Here is a 20,279-nt window from a genome sequence, read left to right as displayed (position 1 = left end):
AAAAAGGAAACTCTCTCACAGGGAATCGAACCCTGGTCCCCCGCGTGACAAGCGAGAATGATAACCACTACACCATGAGAGATCCGTAAGTAAGTAGTGAAGATTATAGTTATTGGGGTAATAAAGATGATTCATTTTATTGTAGGGAGTATATGGCAAGACTTTTTAATTTTTGGGCAGAACTTAATCCACTTAGTACAAGACTTTTTACATTTAGTACAGGATTTATTATACTTAGTACAAGACTTAATCCGCACTGACAAGACTTAGTCCATAATGACAGGACTTAATCCACTCTGACAGGACTTAATCCACAATGACAAAACTTAATCCACATTGTCACAACTTATGCCCACAATGACAAGACTTAATCCACTTAACCACAATTTATGCCCTATATAATTAGTCACAAATAAGGCATGATCTCCTCGGCCCACAGTGACTCTGACAGACCAAGCCGTCTCTTCTGTACTCCCCCCTTGAGGATGTCATTCACAACAGAATCCAAGTCAGACACAAATATATCACTAGATATACTATCACAATATTCCACCTGATGATTATTAATTAATTCCTTATTGGGTATTACTATAAATGGAATATTTCCTAATAAGGAAGTATTTCCCAATAAGGAAATAACAGTCCCAGTACCACCATGCGTTATAATTAAATCTGCACCCATCACAAACTCATTTATATCAGAATAATAACGTACTTTATGTATTCTAACAGGAATCCCATCCAAGCACAAATTCTTCAATGATTCTGGTTCTTTCATACCGTACTGTATATATATCTCGTTATATTGTAGACTAATTATGTCAATTGACAATATAATACGATCTATTAACTGATTAAAGCCAAATGATCCTGTTGTAATAACTAGTCTCATTAATTAATTATAAAAATATATATAATATATAGACTAATTGTAGTGGGATATTATGGGTATAGACTAAGTACAGCGGGATATGACTAAGTATAGTGGGAATAGACTAAGTACAACGGGATATTACTAATTACAACAGGAGTATACTAACTACAACAAAACAACAGTATAGGCTAAGTGTAACAGAACAACAGTATATACTAAGTGTAACAGTATAGACCAATTACAACAGGATATATAAGTTAGTTATAAATACAACAGTATATACTAATTACAACAGGAGTATACTAACTACAACAGAAAAACAGTATATAACCAGAAATATAACAGTATACACTAAATATAACAGTACAACAGTATATATAAGTTAGTCATAAATACAACAATAATTCACTTATAGTCCAACTTATCCCACTCCACTAAGTAACCCAATACTCCCCCATTGTATCCATATAATATAAAATAACACAATACTCCCCCCTTACAACCCCTAAATATCCCACTGTATTTTACTAAATATAAATATAAGAATAGAATATTTTTGCACCAAACAATAAAATGTTTCGAAGTGAAGATGTAAGCATGGTAAGACTCTACATCTCACCAGATATAGCCAGGAATGTAATAGAAGAACTAGGACAAAGGGATATCCTGCACTTAATTGAGACAAAACAAAAACCCACAGAGAAGTCACAGCACGCCCTCGATATGGAAAGAATCCTAGCCAGAATCGCATTTCTCTCAAATAAACTCACAGAAAGCAAAGTCACATACATAAAGGGCACTAATATACCACCCTTAAGCACAACCATAGAAGCACTTTCAAAGTCAATTGAGAAGCACTATTACAGAATAGCACAATTATCACAGATCATGAAAGACACAAAAGAATCAATTGAGAAATTAGAAGAAGACGTATTAGTACTACAAGATATAAATAGACTAACAACAGAAGGATTTAAAGACCTGGAATTTGAATCAAATAAGATCAGAGTAGGCCTAGAATACGTAGCAGGCGTAATCTCAAAAGACCAAATATTCACATTAGAAGCCTTCTTATGGAAATCACTCCATGGGAACTTGTGCTTTGTCTCAGTGGAAATGACTGATCCACATAAAATGGGTTTTATTTGCTTCACTCATGGGGAAAGAGCAATTGAAAGAGTCAGAAATATTTGCACTAGAATTAGTGCCAGAATCATAACATACGACAGCCCAGGGACACAGCAGAAACAGAATGACCTATTAAATGTATCTGAGAACCTGTCACACCTGACTAAACTCCATAAAATCAACGAAGATGCATTTTCAACGGAAATTAAAACAGTCTCCAGATCAATTGTAGAGTGGAAATATTACATAATCAGGGAGATAGAGATAGAAATAGCCTTATCCAAACTATCCATAACACAAGATAAAGCATATCTAACAGGAGAAGGCTTCATTCTCACAAGAAATGAGATAAGATTTGGACAACTCATAAAGAAGATCAGTGAAACACATGGAGATGCTGCAGCAGAGATAATCTCAGATGAAAATACAATTAAACCCACATACTTTGATACTAACCCAATCACACAGTGCTTTCAAGACCTGACTAACGTATACAGTACACCTGCCTATAAGGAAATTAACCCAACAATCCTCTCAATCACCACATTCCCATTCTTATTTGGGGCAATGTTTGGTGATGTAGGACACGGTATAATATTCATGGGAATTGGAATATTCTTTATACGTTGGAATAAAACCAGTAATATGCCAGATATGATTAGTCTATTATACAATGCCAGATACGTTCTTGTTATAATGGGCATATGGGCCGTATACTTTGGCTTCTTATATGGGGACTGCATGGGATATGCATTTGGTCAGGAATTATCAGCATATAAGGGGAGTACTAAGATGGGTAACTGTATCTTTGGAATTGATCACAGCTGGCACCTGGCCAGTAATAGTTCTGTCTTCATAAATTCCCTCAAGATGAAAATGAGCATAGTCCTGGGGTTTATACATATTACAGCAGGAATGTGCCTAGGTCTAATTAACTCCATATATAAACAGGATAATATTTCCATTATATGCACCCGTATACCACAGTTCGTTATATTTATGGGACTAATTGGATATATGGTATTCCTGATTATTTTGAAATGGTGCACAGGTGGTGATCATTGGCCTGGTATTATTTCGATACTAATTGATATGTCTTCATTTAAGGCACCTGCTGTACCCGTGTACATGTACCAGAATATTATTGAGAAATTCATTATGATTAGTGTATTTATATCTGGGCCTATTATGCTACTGGGTGAACCCGTATACAGGACCATTTATAAAAATATTCCGAAGGGAAGTACGTTGGCTGATGTCTGGTTGCACTCATTAATTGAAGGAATTGAATTTACAATGGGTTTGATATCAAATATATCATCATATCTGCGGTTATGGGCTGTCTCATTGGCACATGCTGAACTTAGTGCTATTTTATACAGTAAGACACTCGGTAACACAGATCTAGGTATAATTGCATGGTGCCTTGGGAGTGTAATATGGGGATGTGCCACAATTATGCTGCTAATTGGCTTGGAGGGACTTAGTGCCACACTGCACAGCCTCAGGCTGCACTGGGTAGAATTTGGATCAAAGTTCTTCAAGGGAGACGGCGTATTATTCACGCCCTTCACGTTCAGGCCAGGAACACTCCTAAACCCAGACAGAGTACCAGGTGGTGAGGAGTAACCAGAATATAACCCGAGAGAGAAGAATAAGAGAAGAGTAAGAGAAGAGTAAGAGAATAAAGGATATATTTTATATAGTGGATATTTTATGTTGTATTTGTGACTAACTTATTTTTCTGGGTGTTTATAGTGAGTATCTTCTGTTGTGACTATGACTAACTGTACTAGAGTATATTTTATACAGTGAGTAGAGGGTATTCTCTGTTGTGACTATGACTAATTTATTTTTATATTTTTTAGAAGAGAATATTTCTGTTATAAATATAGCTAGTAGTAGAGTATTTTATATTTGGGTATTTCCTGTTGTATTTATGACTAAACATGACTAAACATGACCAGAATATGTATATACGTTATAAATATGACTAACTCTACTAAAGTATTTTAAGAGTATATTGTATATTGTAAATATGACTAAATATGACTAACTATAACACAAGTATATTTTATAACCTATATCCCCTGTTGTATTTATGACTAAATACTACTAAATATGACTATCTATTATACCCCCTGTTGTAAATACTACTAAACACCTATATATCTCTCTAGTCTGGTTATATATTCACGATACAAAAGTATTTATAGATTTGTTTTTTTTATTTTTATGAAGATTGAAAGACCAACGCAAAGACGATTCTCACAGCCTCCTGAGCAAATCTCAAATATCATAGAAAGACTAATAGATATATCAGAAGAAGAGATTTCTGGATATTTAAGGAATATTTCTGAATGGAAATACACTAAGAGTGACCTTATATACTGGATGGACGTACTAGACAGATTTGATGGTATTTTATCCAGTATTGTAGCAGAATATAATCTAAATCAGTACCAAAATAAACCAATGCATGAATCTCACATAGAAATAGTCCATGCAATCGTACGGTTCCAGAAATTGTTAGTTGAAAATAGTTCAAATAAGAGTATTTTCAGTTCATTTGACGTAATAGAACCATTTATCTATTCATTTGAGTTATCTCTGGCCATAGAAGCACTCTATTTGGTCTCTTTCTTTGCGTCAAAGGTGCACATTCAGAGATCAATAAAGACAAGCATGCTATTGATGAAGATGGACTCACTAAAGGTACTCATAGACAGAGTAAAGGATAAGCCACAGAGTATATACACGTATTATGATGAGACCACAAATACGTGCAAGAGAGTGAATATTAAAAAGACGTTAAAAAAGGGAATTTATACAGCACTTGATAAGATAGTCCCAAAGCATGAACTAAAAAGGTTCATACATGCGATCAGACTGCATGAACAGACTGAACAAATGGATAAACTAAAGATCATAAGGATGCTTGCATTTAGTGCACTAGTGTATTACAGTTACACAGACCTCCCTATAGACTCAGAGTTCATCAGCAGAGACCTTCCTGAGACACTAGCAATCATAAACTCAGAAGGATACCACATGAGAGAGGCAGCTGTCACAATGATAGATGCGATATTCAGGATGCGAATAAGACACTCTTCCGTTATAGCTGCCATGAATGCACAGTCACATGAAGGCATGATTATGACACTTTTAAAGAAGGTCGTAAATGAAGACGTACCAGAACACTTTGCCATTGCATTCTTCAACTTCCTGAGTTCTTGCTTTGCATCTGCGCCTTGTGTCTCTGCCTTGTTCTCTGCAGGAATTGTGCAGTACGTCTGCAATACACTCAGAAGTAGACCAGATATTTCGTACAGAAAGAGAATGCGTCTGGTAATGGGTGCTAACACATTCCTGTTCACTCTTCCTGTCCCATTCACATGGTTTATATCTGAGAATGGAATAAGAATTCTCTCTAAGGAATTATTGCAGGCAGTGGAAAGTGCTTTGGGACAAGTCAAGGACCATGACCTACTGATGTACATTAATTCGATCATGAAAATAATCTCGCAGTTATTCAAGAATGCAGGGACAAGTGAGGCCATGCGAGGATTCTTAGAGGGTGAATTCCCCAGGGCAATTAACCTAGTGCTATTTCACTCAGAGGAATTTACGCCTTCTATTCTAGCATACTTATTCTCTGCTGTCTCAGACTACATACATAATGAACCATCTAATCTGCCATTTATAATTGAAGCAGGCATATTTGATGGATTTGTAGTGTGCATGCAGAAGGACGTGCCTGTCTCAGCTGACTTGCTCATGGAACTCCCAAATCTCATCGAAGCATTCTTCTTGAACTCGGACTTAATACAGAAGATACAGGCAGAGAATATCCTGGATAAAATATTCACGTGCTTTGAGGTCCCTGGGATGTGCAACGTAATTATGTCTTATGATATTGCTAGGACGTACGGAATATTCCTGGAGAACTTAGTGCGTCATTATCCTGTGATTTCTTCAACTGTGAAAGAGAAGATATACAATACAATGAAGACCCTGGAGGGACAGATATCCCAGACAGAGCCAGACCTGATGCTTCTCCTGCTGGAGAATCTATTCCGTATGGTGCACAGGGCAGTCTACAGGAAAACAACAAATAACCAGCTTATAACGGACAAAGGCCTCCTTAATAATAGAATCATAAGCATGCTCATGCTCATAGAAATACCCGTTGAAACAGACTTGTACACTGACGTAATGAGTATACTCATGGAAGTATTTGAGGAAGACCAAGCGTACGTCATTTCTTACATTGCAAAGGTCATAGACAGAACCATGAAGAATAAGACTACACCAGAGAATGTGGAGAAGGTTAAAAGGATCCTTCTGATTGCAAACTACCTTGTCTTTAAGACAGATGAGACAAGCAAGGAGTTCGTGAAGCACTGTACATCAAAGGGTTTCCTGCAGATAATCAAGAAGATTAGTCAGTACTTTGACAGAGTTAGAAGGGAAAGTACTCTAGGCATATCTGTGTCTACGTGTGAATCTCTGACTAATTTGTACTACTCCTTCACTCTGGGCATACTCAGGAACATATACACGACAAAGGACTCTGCTAAACACTATCTGAAAATGTTTAGTATCCTGATGGAAGACCTTTTAGAGAAAGCACAGGAAGTAGACCAAATATACTATACACAGCATATGCACGGTCTGAAGAACTATTTGCTCCTGGATAAAGACACTAAGACATATCCCCATATGAACTATTTCATTGTCACGCATGACTACTTGATTGGATTGAATTTAAGCGGAATATTAATGCAGCACGGGAAAACTGCCATATTACAACTGAAGAATGAAGAGATACAGATGGGTGCACTGAAGAAGGTGGTTATTTCCATTTTGGAAGTACTCTCCATATATACACGCGGAATAAAGAACCTTTTCATTCCTGTGAAGGAGTCAAAGAAGAAGGTCTCTGAGATTGAGGAGCACGTGCTCATAATAATTGAGCTTCTGATGGAGTACATTGACAAAGGCAGCATAGACCACTTACTAAGCATTATTAAGACAGCCTTTTATATTACACTCAAGAAGCAAGTGACAAAAGAATTGGAGAGAGAGCATGAAGGAAGCCCAGAGCACAAGAGAAGATCTATCCTTGGGTCATTCTTTATCTCTGTATTTTTAGGTCTCCCAAAGGAAGAGACTGAAAGTGTCTTGAACTCAGACATATTCACGATCCTGGTGAAGAATAAAAAGACCTTTAAGCAAGTCTACAACAGAGGATGCTTCGATCTTCTGAGGTATGCAGCCATAAAGGAGAGCAGGGTATTTGCGCACTTAGTGGGTTCCATCCCGAAAATGACTGAAATAATCGGGTCATCCAAAGACCCTGCACTCCTTAGGTTATACGCCATGGGACTTGTCTTTGTGGCTATGCGGGATACATTAAAGAAGACATCCGTCCTCTCTAAGTTCACAGGAAGAATTTCCTTTGAAGAGACAGAAGACCCAGAATTAATCGAGGCCCAGGGCGTTGTCATTCTGGCTGTCACAAAGATAAGGATAGAGTACAATCTAAATATACAGATGGATGACCCTCTTGTTTATCTTAATAGAATGTACAGTGCAGTAGAAAGGACAGAAACAAAAGATGGAATTATCATGCTCATAAACCTGCTCATCAGAAGGATCATAGAAAGTAAAGAAGCCGTGAAGGAAACAGTAGATACAATCATAAAAAGCAAACACTTAGGGAAGTACAGGATGTACACCACGCATACAACCTGTAGTAACCTAAGAAGCACAATATTCTACTCAGTTTCTTCATTTTTATCCTACATATTGGAGAACTTTGAGTGCATCAGTGCAGGCTGGGAGGATATCAGGCATAAAATACCAGAAGAAACAAAGCCAGCCCCAAGCCCAGGCCAAATATCAGAGGCTGCCCTGGAGACACTCTCTGATGGACTGTTCACAAAGAAGACAAAAATATATTCGGACTTAAATACAGATATATTCAGGACACTTTTCATGCACAGGGCACCCGGGAAGATAGAACAGATCATTAGAATACACTCTTTGTGCCTGCTGGTTACTACATTCCCGCAGTTACTTACGACACTCCTGCCAGGTGACTACGAATACTTCTTGTACTTCATACAGAATCACGCAGTGTATGCTAAGTCACTCAAGCAGAGTGCAGTGCCCCAGGAGGACAAAACCCTGGCGTACTGGTCAGGCTACATTATCATGCTTATTTTCAACCACTCCACGTGCCTTGATATTAAGAGGTATATCATGCAGAATATCCTGCTGGCACTTCCTGCCTCTGTGAATTCTACCGTTATATTCTCGGAATTAATCCAGGAGACACTTACCATGAGGTTTAGCAAGAATGCTTTCGATGAGAATATATCACTCGTCAAGGAGATGAAGTGTCTGGAGACTATGATACGCGGTGCAATGGAAATAGACAGCAGAAGGAAGGACTACGGGAATATCATGGAAATACTCACAAAACCACTGGAGTACATCACAAGAATACTTGCAGTAGATGAGAAAGAAGCATTCTATGAAGAAGTCACGCAGTCAGAAGAAGAAGTGTACTTTGAGGATATAGATGAAGGATTCATGGAGGACTTTGATACCGATGAGACCATGGACAGTGACCAAGTCGTGTACGAAGACACAGAAGAACACTCGCATGAGGCAGGTGAGATGTGCAGTGAAGATGACTCCCTTACAGTCTACACCTCAGAGTCAAATAATTACGAGAACTACATCTCAGACGAGACAAGTGAGGCAGAGACAGAGAAGGAGCACTCTTCAGCAGAACAATCTGAGAAGACAGAATTCCTTAAGACACTCTGCATGCCTTCTGTGTCAAAGCTGCTTGCTGAAGAGATGGAAATATTCTTGGGTGGAGAGAAGATGTCTTTCCTTCAGAAGATACTTGAAGGCATGATTATCTCTGCCCTACAAGAGAAAGAGCCTTCTTCCACGGAGGAGGGCCCTGGAGCTAGTGAAAACCTGCAGGGTGGACATATCTTAGGGACAGAGGCAACAGAGATATCAATTGAGTACAGCTATGACCCGAATGACCATGATTACTCATCGGACGAGAATGACTACGAATACGACGATGACTCGCACTATGAGTACGATGAAAATGGGTCTGCAGAGGATGAATATGATGACGAAGAGAGTTTTGCCACTGGAGAAGAAATAGTCATAGGGGATGAAAATGGAGAAATACCAGAGCTGGATGAAGAAGTCTTGAATAATCTGCCTGCTTCCATCTTGGAGGATACGGTTGCGCAGTTCTACCAAGACAGAATATCATCCAGCACGGAGTATCGGCCTATTAGCCTGCACTTCCTGAACCGTCTCCGGGAAGAAGTCAGAAGCGTATTTGAAGAACATGAAACACGGTATATGGAGACATTTGCTGGGGAAATAGTTCCCAGGAGAGAAGAAAAAAAGAAGAAACCGCAAGAAATACCTTTTATTGCAGAAAGAGAAGCAGAAGCATCTGTGCCCATGGAAATCGTACTGGAATTCATCCATACGATCATTCAGTGCGGAAACAGAAGGAATCTTTACAGGATTATCAATAATATATCTGCAAACAAAGAGATAAGAATATTTGCTGTAGAGACACTTGCCAAGATAATTCACCAAATGGCCCTGGAGTCAACAGGAAATTCAAATGGTGGGAATTCTTTTGTAAGTGCAAGTATCTCTTCACCTGCACACACAGAAGCAGTCTCGCCTGAAGTGATTGTAAAGAGGGGTTTTGAAGCACTGACGTATCTGTGCACTAAATCTTCTGATTTTACAACGGCATTTAGCTATGACACATCACTGATCAATAAGATCCTGCATGCAACGAATAAAAGAACCATTGCAGAAAGTGTTAAGCTACTGAGTACAGTGGGTGACTGCTTCAATAGTGACAGAGTCCTAGCAGCAGATGGGATTGAAGCAGAAAGGTACATTGGCTTCTTAGAGTACGATATGACAGACGACAGTTTCAGGTACTTCTGCGAATTTGTCCGGAAAACAGACAGATTCTACAGGGCAGAGTACCTGGTGTACTTGATGGCTGGCAGTAAAAAGAGCCTGGAGGAGTGCATGCACAGGAAGGAGGAATTTAACAGTCATGTGCACCATAAGAGTATTATTAAGCTTGTGAGAATGGTTACTTTGATAAATATTGTGGGAATAACGGATGAGTATCTTAAGGAATTGTACGCCCTCAGGGAAATGCCCTTCTGGGAGTATTATTTCAATAGAATTCTTCCCAAGGAGAAAGACTCTTTGTACGCATCTTCAATACTTCCACTCTTCAAGGCATTTATCATTGTGCACTCCATACAGATATACGTTGGAAGAAAGGCACATTCAAATGAATTTGCAGAAATACAGAATGAATCTGCCGTATACCATGGGGTAATTGAAAGGGAGAAGGATCTTATTAATACATTCATACAGGCAGACCCAGACCTACTCTTCCACTCATTTGCAGGTCTCCAGAAGAAGATTCTTGACTTTGACAATAAAAGGATCTACTTCTACAAGAAGATCCGGGGAGACATTCAGATGCGCACGACTGTCCCACTCATGGTCCAAAGGGGTGCTGTATTCGAGGATACTTTCCATCAATTGATGCGCCTCACAGGTGAGCAAGTCAGAAATGCCAAATTCAACATAAAATTCGTAGGAGAAGAAGGTGTTGATGCAGGCGGCCTCACGAGGGAGTGGTACTCTGAGCTGAGCAAGGAAATGTTCAATCCAAACTATGCCCTTTTCACGCCCATTGGGTCTTCGTACCAGCCGAACCACATCAGCCACATAAACCCAGAGCACCTGGTGTACTTCAAGTTCATTGGGAGAATCATTGGGAAAGCGGTTTACGACGAAATGACAGTTGACTGCCACTTCACCAGAGCATTCTACAAGAGAGTTCTGAGAATACCCGTGGATCTGAGTGATGTAGAGGCCCTAGACCCGGAGTTCCACCGGTCTCTGGTTTGGATCCTGGAGAACGACATTGAAAATGTCTTGGAGATGACTTTCTCCATGGAGCAGGACAGATTTGGCATCACAGAAGTGATTGACTTGAAGGAAAATGGAAGGAATATTCCTTTGACTAATGCGAATAAGAGGGAGTACGTTGAGCTTGTATGCGGGTTTAAACTGGTTCGTGTCATAGAGAGACAGCTCTCTGCATTTGCTGAAGGGTTCTTTGAAATTCTTGATATAAACCTGCTGAAGATGTTTAATGAAAAGGAGGTTGAGCTGCTGATCAGTGGTCTCCCAGAGATTGACGTGGATGACTGGCGCAATAACACAGTATACTTCGGGTACACCTCAGAGTCACAAGTGATCCGGTGGTACTGGAGGGCAGTCCGTAATTTCAGCATGGAAGAGCGTGCAAAGCTTCTGCAGTTTGCCACAGGAACATCAAAGCTGCCTCTTGAAGGGTTTGCAGGACTAAGGTGCCCAAACGGAAACCAAAAGTTCCAAATCCATAAGGCATCTGGCGGTTCCACTAGGCTCCCAACGGCACACACTTGCTTCAACCAATTAGACATCCCGGAATATGATTCGTACGAACAGCTTGTCAAATCCCTTCTGTTCTCCCTTGAGGAATGTTCAAGTGGATTTGGCTTTGCATAAATAAATAATACATATTACTTGCTGACTTATAATTCACATGCCTGCAGAACAGACATAAGATAGTCCTAGGCATATTCTTGTTGGAAATTTCTTTGAGGATAATTTTGGATTTTTGGTTTGGACTATTTTGGGAGCATAAATTCATGTTCTTCCTTATGGCTCACTATACTTCTGTCTCTTTGACTGCTGGTTGTGAGTGTGCATAAACGGTCTCTTTGTAATTTGCAAATTTATTTTTATGCTTTTGGTTCTTGTGGTATCCAGCCAGTTCCCAATGAGCGAGCAGTCAATGAATGACTTGCTTGTTTTTCTTATAATGTATCTGCGGACTGGGCATAACAACAGGCTTAAAATAGTTAATAAGCTGTCAATCTTGTTTGATTCTGATGTGAATTTGGAAGAAGAGCTTACTGATAAAATATTACGCGGTTTTAATGGCGACCCAGAGACAGATCAGTGCAGGGACCTAGGGTATGCCCTGCTGCTGGTTCAGAAGGAGAAAAGGGACAGAAGTAAAATACTCTTTTTTTCCTCGGGAAGTACGTCCTTAAACTTCATAAAATGCGCATTTACAGCAAAAAAGCAGAATATTCATGTGGACTGCGTCATTCCGCATGATGGATTTGCGTCCCAGATATCTGACGTGCTAAATAGGCCTGCCTTCAGTATCTCTTCAAATGAGTCTCTTTTTGAGTACCTCATGGGAATGCTCTCAATGGACTTTGGGCGGATCTCAAAGAAGAATCTTTCCAGATTCTGCATATGCCACCATAAAGAGATACAAACAGGATACTTATGCCCGATCTGCTTGGGGCTTTATTGTAAATTCGTTCCCCTATGCAAGCACTGCAAGACAAGATTTGTTTTCTAATCGAGAAACCCATATCCAAAACCTTTGGGCTACTCTGAAAATAGCCTGATTCTTACAGCGCACTACGCTTACTACTGCCATATTTTGGTTATATTCTGGCTGTATTCAGCAGATATTTCCTGTATTTTTATCTTTAAAATAAAACTGTTCATTTTCATTGAAAAACTACACTTTTTTTTCCTGTATGATGATCAGAGAATATTCGAAAAAAGTGACATTTTCAAAGAACCATGCGATCACAGGCACCAGGCGCAAACAAGATGCAGCCCATGGAAGTGAAGTAAATTTGAATATAACAAGATAGAATTCAAATATTCCAGATGTCATAGTATGCAGCTTTCAACAACAAAACTATCTATTTCATCAGCGCCAAATGATAGAAATCAACAGACCTATACAGTATATACTAAATAAGAATACTTCAAATATCCAGGCAGTGTCACACTATATTGAAATATCTTAAAGAGATTAAATAATTTAAACTTTACGAAAAACTTCATATAAATATATTTAAAAAGAAATTTATCATTTATAAAGCACAGTAAGAAGAATATTTTCATGAAAGAAATGCATAAGATAAGGATCTGCTTAATATAATAAACTACAAGAATACAAGATATAAGAGAAGATACTCTGAAAAATATGAAGGAAAACATGGAAGTGAAGGCAATTCCACAACTGACAAAAAGGTTCCCAATGCGGGAGAAATGCAAGGTCGGCTTGTTCCCATTTAAATCTTGCTATATCTGCGGAAGAGGAATGTTATCACAAACAGAAGGTGTTTCAGATGTCAAAAAGGCATTCAAAGGATTTAAGTGGATTGAAGGAAGACAATTCATGCTGCTTACAAAGGAGTCAAATGAGAGTGCGTACATATATGCAGATGAGCATCTTCCAACAGAGCACTGCACGTGCGTTATACCAGGCCACATATTTACACCAATTGGCACCAAATTCAACCTGGAAAGATCATTCACCCCACAGAGCGAGAACTACAGAAATAGTATGTATATGCACCCAGTCTTCCCAGTCTTTTCCCCGTACCTCATATGCCTTGATAGAATTATATCCGGGAAAGACACCAGAACCACGTGCATGATAAAGAACATCCCGAATAAGCTGAATATACGGCAATTAATTGAAGTGCTTACATCAATATGCTACAATGCCTTTGACTTCGTCTATTTAAGGATGGACTTCAAAAGCAACTGCAACAATGGATATGCCTTCATTAACTTCCGGGGCGCAAAATACATCCCAATCTTCCTGGATGCAATTCAGGGCAGAAAGTGGAAAAACTTCAAAAGTGAGAAGAAAGGGGATATAGCATATGCCAGGATACAGGGCCTGCATATGCTGCAAAGCAGGTTCCGAAGAAGTGATATCTTAGCAGCAGACAAGGAATACTGGCCAGTCATATTCAACAAACAGGGCGATGAAATACTGGCATCTGAGTGGAAGCTGCATTGACCATCAAAATATGCTATTTATTTGCACTTTACACAGCTCTACATTTCATTAATAATTTCTTTGATCTTTCTAAGAGTTCCAGCTGGTCTGTTAAAATAAAACCAGTCTCCATGCAGGCGTGTTTATCATAGAACCATAACCCGAATATTTCTAGCTCCTTCTTTTCCTGGATCTTTACAATAATAAACCTGTCATATATCTCTATATCGTATATCGTGTGATCTATTGCCAAGTATAAGTCCTGTGGCTTCTTCCGGTTAAGCACAAGAATTCCCGTCGATGGAATTGCCTTTCTCTTGTATAAATGGATGGCTCCTTCAATCTCTGCAGGAACCCACTTGTCTTCGTATTTAAGAACCACCACATTGACAGATGTCAGGAGCAAGTGACTGTAGTGCGCGTCCTTTCCTTTAAGCATTCTATTGGTTACTTCATTCGTCTGCGGCCTTTGTGTCTGCATGCTTCTAGTTTTAATTGGAATTTTTTTATTTGTTATGGCGCAGATTCAAGTTCTAAGGAAAATACATATTTCAGATATAAAGGATGGAGTGATCTATGAGGATGTGCTCTTTACAGCAGGAAGGGATCGGGTTATTCGGGTTTCATCCGTGCCAGAACTTATTTCTCTCACTGAATCTGAAGACCTTGGGGCTGCAGTAAATTCAATGTGCTTCCACAAAGGCACTTTATATGCGGGACTGCAGACAGGCGAGATAGTGAAGTACGCTGTGACAGTGGACCAAGCAAAAACAAATGAATCTGAAAAAAATGAAGTGAATGTGACCATGAATATTCTTAGCCGGGAAAAGGTGCACACAGATAATGTGTGCTCTCTTAGTGCCTTTGAAGAAGGTGTTTTAAGCACGTCCTGGGACAGCACTCTGGGAATTCTCAGAGAAAATCACGCAGCAGAAATCATCCGAATAGAAAGTGTCGCGTGGACAGCAAAAAAGGTCCCAAATCAAGACAGGATACTCGCAGGATGCATAGATGGGTCAGTCATAACCCTGAAAAAGGTCGACCAAAAATACACCCAAGCAAAGGGAATTCGCCTGCACGCCACATGCATTCGTGACATGATAATGGAAGAGAACAAATATATATCCGTCTCCAACACGGGCGTAGTCATAGTAGCAGACCTAGCAGGAAGAGTCCTTCATAAAGTAGACCTAAATAATACAAGTTTCCGAATAAACCCATACACAGCACAGAAAGAGACAGGATACATTGTGGCATCAGACGAAGGGATGGTCTACATCCTGAACAATAAGCTGGAGAGTCTCTTTAGCATAGCAGTGCCCACACTTTCTTGCTGGAGTGCAGTCTCAAAGGACGGAAGAATATTCGCACTCGGGGCAGATGGAAGGGTCTACGTCTTCGGGGAGACACAAACAAGTCAGTCATACGAGTGCCAGAAGGAACTTGAAGAACTCCAAAGTGAAATAACCAAAGACAAGACAGAAGCACAAAACCCCACAGAGCAACAAGGAAATTCACCGCAGTATAAAGTGGTAGATGACAAAGTGTACGAATTAAAGGATGGAGAGTGGGAACTATTTGGGAGCACAGTGGAAAAGAAGAAAAAAGACCATACAATCACAATTACGTTAGGAAATGCAAATTATTCACTATCCTTTGATAAAACAGACAAGTACGAGGAGGTTGCCTTGGGTTTCGTAAAGGAAAATAATCTTGGGACAGAATACATCCCAGAGATAGTAGAATTCTTGGACAAGAACTTCTCCGGGAAGAAAAAGAGGGATATTTCAAAGTACTTCGTATACGACACGATTAACCTGGAGGCAGTCACAAAAAGAATTGAAGCACTCCCAGATAGTCACAGAGTGATTGAATTCCTGCAGGATGAATCGACTAAGAACCACGAAAAAGAGGCAGAAGTAGAAGTAATCCTGGGGGAGTGGCTGGAAAAGGACCTGGAAAGTGTTGCTGTCTTGGATATTTACAAATACTTAATTGCACAGGGCGTAGATTTCAACTTGTCCTTCTTGAAGCACATTAACCCACTCACCTGCAAGAAGACTGCCCTTGCATTCTCCCTTATAGCCACAAATGTACTAGCAGTGCGGCCAGAGTGTAAATCATTTGTAGACCCATCTATGTCAAAGATAATTGACAAGCAATTAGTGGGCGCAAAAACACTGCAGAACTACAAGAATAACAGAAGAGTGTAAGGATTAGGTTATCTCTTGTGGTATTTTAGTCATAGCCAGAAGTATATAATTAGTCATGTATACTTTTATATCCTGATATACGGAAATAAAGCATACACTCAATAAATAACCTGATTTATTTTATACTTACAGATTATTTGTGAGTATATGTATATAACCCGAACACAATAAATAACCTATTTTAATAGATTATAGCCAGGATATAGCCCAAATATAGCTCAAATAACTATTTATAGCCAGAATTTAACGGTAAATACACTCTCTTATAACCATTTATAGCCAAAACATAACGATAAATACACTCACTTAAAACGACAAAACCTCGAAATATAACGGTAAATACACTCACTTACTTACAACCAGAATATAACCAAAACATAACGGTAAATACACTTACTTACAACCAGAATATAGCCAAAACATAACGGCAAATACACTTACAACCAAATAACCCCGATATAACCCAAAAACTTCCACCAAAATACACTCAAAACACTCCCACCAGAGTACACCAAAATATACCCAAATACTCCCAATAATAAATTCTCTTCCCTAGACACCCCCTGCACTAACTGCCCTTTCATCTCTTGATTTATATAAAATTTTTGCAGACCACCCACATGAAGTCCATAAAAATACTTGCCCCCAAGGCAATTATTCTACTCCTCAGAATATTCCATGCAAAAGCATCCAGTGGGGAATTAACAAGATCTAACAGTCAAATACCCAGGCCCAGCGCACCAATAACCAGAAATAACAGTTTTCTAACAGCAAATAATGCAGCCCGTGTGCCACAGCCATTTGATTTTAACGATCTAAATGCACGCCTTCTGGAACTCAGCAATGGCAGAGGAAGAGAATCAATAATCCGCAGGAGCAGCATAAGATCAAATACTTCCTCCAGAAAGTCATCAATTTTCACATCCTACCATCCAGCAGTAGGCGAAACAGACACAACCCTGCAGAAATCCATTAAAACACTAAGATCAAATTGCGCCTTCTTAAAGATCTTTCAAACAGAAGAGATCAACAGTATATTCAATAACTGGGAGCAAATCCACATAAATTATCTAAATCAAATAAGCCAAAGCACAGAGCCAATTGTCCGACTAATTACCGTACTAGAAAGAAATACAGACATAAAAACAATAAAACTACAAAGTTCTTCACCAGAGACAAATAAATTCATAGAAAAAATAAAGAGCCTAGTGAAAGACAATGCACTAACACAAGAAGATGAAATAGACTTTAAATGGCACATATCTCGTGTAGTAGATGGGGGCAAAGAGATAGTCAATATTATCTTCTCAAATGAAACCACAAGATTCAACAAACTAATACAGTACATCTGCAAGGAAAGGGATGAAATCTATAAGGGAATGTACTTCAAGAATAATATGGATAAAAAAGAGACCATTGAAATAATAATTCAATTACTGAAGGTATTAGTGAGTATTGAAGCGAATATGCATAATAATCTAGTAGAGATGGATAAAAAAACAAGAAAAAAAATAGCCCTACTTGGGATAGATTTAGATAAGGATATCTTTGAGATGTCAGCTGACCCGGATAGTCTAGTTAGTGGGATAGAGAGAATATATGACTTACTTACACCAGGGGTAGTTGTCAAGAAATTAACAGAAAAAATGGCAGAAAATATAAAGGACTCTTTAATACGGATAAAGGATGCAGACCCACATGATATCCATCCTATCTGCAAGATAATTATAAGTTCAGTCTGTAAGAGCATGATAAATGATTTTATTGCAGAATCAGCAGGCTCCAAAGGCTTATTTTTCTTTGGGTGTGAAATTAAGTTCACATACACAGCAATAAAGTCTGGTCTATGGATATACGAGAAACTTCATAGTCTGAATAAAACCCGTGATATACCAGAAGAAACAAGCAGAATCACTTGCTGCAGAAAGAGTAGAATTAAAGCAAAAAAACTCTTCCCTATGCCACTACCCAGTGATATGGAAGAGGCACAAGAAATATTCAGGAGATCTATCCTAATGGAAATTGAGAATACAACGAAAAGTCAAGAAGAACATGATAATAATCACTTCTTGTGCATTGAGAATATAGAGTGCTTCAGGGACAGATTTGAAAATAACTTAAGTCATGCACTATTACTGAGTGAAGGATTCAGAAGGTTTAATAATAAAATACCACAAGGTATCCATAGACTAAGCACAAAATATGTTCTAATGATGCCCAGAGACAACAGAAAGGAGCACAGTGCATTATTCTACAGGGCACTCACACTCATGCCCATGGAGAAGATCTTAATAGAAGAAAACCTTAGATTCTTAAGTCACTATGCCCTGCAAGTAGTAACAAATGGGTCAATTGAGCAAAATGCATTCAAGAGATTCATGCTAAACCCAGAAAGGGCAGACCTAATAGAGCCATGATATATTCACGTCTAGTAGTATTTAGTCAGTCTAGTCTATCTAGTATACAGGGGATATTAATAGTAGAAATATTTAGTATTGTTGGTCTATCTAGTTACTAGAAATATTTAGTTTAGTTAGTATATCTAGTATACGAGATTTGTGTCTTTTGAATTTTAGTCTATCTAGTATACAAGAAATATTACTAGTATAAATATTTAGTAAATTTAGTCTAGTTAGTATACAGGATTTGCTTCTACTAGAAATATTTTATTTTGCTACTAGAAATATTTTCTCTAGTTAGTCTATCTAGTATACAGAGAACACTGCTACTAGAAATATTTTCTCTAGTTAGTATACTAGAAATATTAATAGTAGAAATACTAGTAAAGTTAGTCTAATTATATCTTGATAAACCAAACAATAAACAAAACAACTTTATTTCATTCACATTTCACTTGTTTCATGTACAATAGTGCACTTTGTACAATTTCACACTAACAGGATTTCACTATATTCATGCAAACTCGTTCACTTCAATCACACCATCATGAATTTCACTACGTTCCCTCCGTATACACTTCACCACGTATAGACTTCACTACTATGCCTTCTTGTGTCCCTTGTGCATGCCCTTCATTAAGAGTGGTGATGCAACCATGGAGTACACTCCATCCACAATCTTCTCCCTTCTGTTTTGTCTTAAGAGTCCTTCCCTTTGGAACTTCTCTAAGTCTCCTTTGTACTTAGCATACTGACTGGTTGAAATAGACAGTCTATTCAGTAGATTCACAAAGCACTTTACTTCAAAGTCACTTATCTCCAAGGAAGCACCTTGTGCTCTCCTCAATAATTTCACTGCGCACTTAAGTCCTTCCATCTGTACTTTCCCCCAGACCTTACACCTTAAGCAACTAACACACCCCATTAAGTAAGATATACTACTGCACTTCTGAATTGTCTCATCAGATACATTATACATACTATATACATATCTCCTATTAGGAAGGGAATTCCTTAAGGAAATAACTGTCTTCCTGGCATATTCTGACTCAGCTAGTCTAAATATATCTGGGAGTACAACAGGAATTAAAGATATAAGGATATCCATTGTTCTCCTTAAGTCCCTTATATATTCCTGATTTAATTTCTCTGACATTAATTTATAATTCATATAGAGTCTTCTATTGACTGGATCTGCATTATAGAATGCACAGACATGGACAGAGACAGAAGAATGAATACCACCTACTAATAATGTCAGTAATTTATCACTACCAGATATCTTATGTATATATTCCCAGATGGGTGACCCATTATATCCTGTATACCTCTCTAGTACTGTATTCAAATCCACTTCTATTTGGGTCTTAGTACCTACTGTCTCTGTCATTTTAATTTTCTCACCAATTTCTGCCCTAAAGTCACTTAGTCCTGAATTCTCACTAGAATCCACCCTACTACTTATATCACATGGTACACCGCACTCTTTCAATTGTCTTTTTATGATTTCTGGGCACCCAGTTTCAATCACTACTTCAACCCTAGAGAAGTCACCTACTGTACATAATATACCTAGATATTTACGTATATCCAGGTTATTATACATTTCCATCTGGGCCATAACCCTGCCTAACCAAAATATCCCAAAATATACAGAAATAACCAGAGTACATTGAAATATTCTCATCCACAAA

At 38.5% G+C, this 20,279-nt stretch overlaps 9 protein-coding genes and 1 non-coding gene across 10 annotated transcripts; 6 read left to right on the top strand and 4 right to left on the bottom strand.

The window, feature by feature from the left end:
- Positions 1 to 10: 10 nt before the first annotated feature.
- Positions 11 to 82, bottom strand: NESG_01792. Its single transcript has one exon. It is a non-coding gene; the product is annotated as a tRNA-Asp (tRNA).
- Positions 83 to 406: 324 nt separating this feature from the next.
- On the bottom strand, positions 407 to 892 carry NESG_01791 (uncharacterized protein; the record flags this gene model as incomplete). Its single annotated transcript, XM_053049412.1, has 1 exon — positions 407 to 892. The coding sequence occupies one exon, from the start codon at positions 890 to 892 to the stop codon at positions 407 to 409; it is 486 nt and encodes a 161-aa protein (XP_052904362.1).
- Positions 893 to 1,447: 555 nt separating this feature from the next.
- NESG_01790 (uncharacterized protein) lies at positions 1,448 to 3,631 on the top strand (the record flags this gene model as incomplete). The annotated part of the gene is made up of 1 exon (XM_053049411.1): positions 1,448 to 3,631. The coding sequence occupies one exon, from the start codon at positions 1,448 to 1,450 to the stop codon at positions 3,629 to 3,631; it is 2,184 nt and encodes a 727-aa protein (XP_052904361.1).
- Positions 3,632 to 4,237: 606 nt separating this feature from the next.
- NESG_01789 (uncharacterized protein) lies at positions 4,238 to 11,653 on the top strand (the record flags this gene model as incomplete). Its single annotated transcript, XM_053049410.1, has 1 exon — positions 4,238 to 11,653. The coding sequence occupies one exon, from the start codon at positions 4,238 to 4,240 to the stop codon at positions 11,651 to 11,653; it is 7,416 nt and encodes a 2,471-aa protein (XP_052904360.1).
- A 238-nt stretch (positions 11,654 to 11,891) lies between these two features.
- On the top strand, positions 11,892 to 12,524 carry NESG_01788 (uncharacterized protein; the record flags this gene model as incomplete). Its single annotated transcript, XM_053049409.1, has 1 exon — positions 11,892 to 12,524. One exon carries the CDS (start codon positions 11,892 to 11,894, stop codon positions 12,522 to 12,524), a length of 633 nt encoding a protein of 210 aa, XP_052904359.1.
- A 642-nt stretch (positions 12,525 to 13,166) lies between these two features.
- NESG_01787 (uncharacterized protein) lies at positions 13,167 to 13,994 on the top strand (the record flags this gene model as incomplete). Its single annotated transcript, XM_053049408.1, has 1 exon — positions 13,167 to 13,994. The coding sequence occupies one exon, from the start codon at positions 13,167 to 13,169 to the stop codon at positions 13,992 to 13,994; it is 828 nt and encodes a 275-aa protein (XP_052904358.1).
- A 28-nt stretch (positions 13,995 to 14,022) lies between these two features.
- On the bottom strand, positions 14,023 to 14,454 carry NESG_01786 (uncharacterized protein; the record flags this gene model as incomplete). Its single annotated transcript, XM_053049407.1, has 1 exon — positions 14,023 to 14,454. One exon carries the CDS (start codon positions 14,452 to 14,454, stop codon positions 14,023 to 14,025), a length of 432 nt encoding a protein of 143 aa, XP_052904357.1.
- Positions 14,455 to 14,488: 34 nt separating this feature from the next.
- NESG_01785 (uncharacterized protein) lies at positions 14,489 to 16,186 on the top strand (the record flags this gene model as incomplete). Its single annotated transcript, XM_053049406.1, has 1 exon — positions 14,489 to 16,186. The coding sequence occupies one exon, from the start codon at positions 14,489 to 14,491 to the stop codon at positions 16,184 to 16,186; it is 1,698 nt and encodes a 565-aa protein (XP_052904356.1).
- Positions 16,187 to 16,806: 620 nt separating this feature from the next.
- Positions 16,807 to 18,603, top strand: NESG_01784 (uncharacterized protein; the record flags this gene model as incomplete). Its single annotated transcript, XM_053049405.1, has 1 exon — positions 16,807 to 18,603. One exon carries the CDS (start codon positions 16,807 to 16,809, stop codon positions 18,601 to 18,603), a length of 1,797 nt encoding a protein of 598 aa, XP_052904355.1.
- Positions 18,604 to 19,186: 583 nt separating this feature from the next.
- Positions 19,187 to 20,272, bottom strand: NESG_01783 (uncharacterized protein; the record flags this gene model as incomplete). The annotated part of the gene is made up of 1 exon (XM_053049404.1): positions 19,187 to 20,272. One exon carries the CDS (start codon positions 20,270 to 20,272, stop codon positions 19,187 to 19,189), a length of 1,086 nt encoding a protein of 361 aa, XP_052904354.1.
- Between the last annotated feature and the right edge of the window lie 7 nt (positions 20,273 to 20,279).

The sequence above is a fragment of the Nematocida ausubeli genome, assembly GCF_000738915.1.
Source record: "Nematocida ausubeli strain ERTm6 chromosome Unknown supercont2.4, whole genome shotgun sequence".
NCBI classification, from domain to species: Eukaryota; Fungi; Microsporidia; genus Nematocida; species Nematocida ausubeli.
This window is presented reverse-complemented; position numbering and strand designations above follow the sequence as displayed.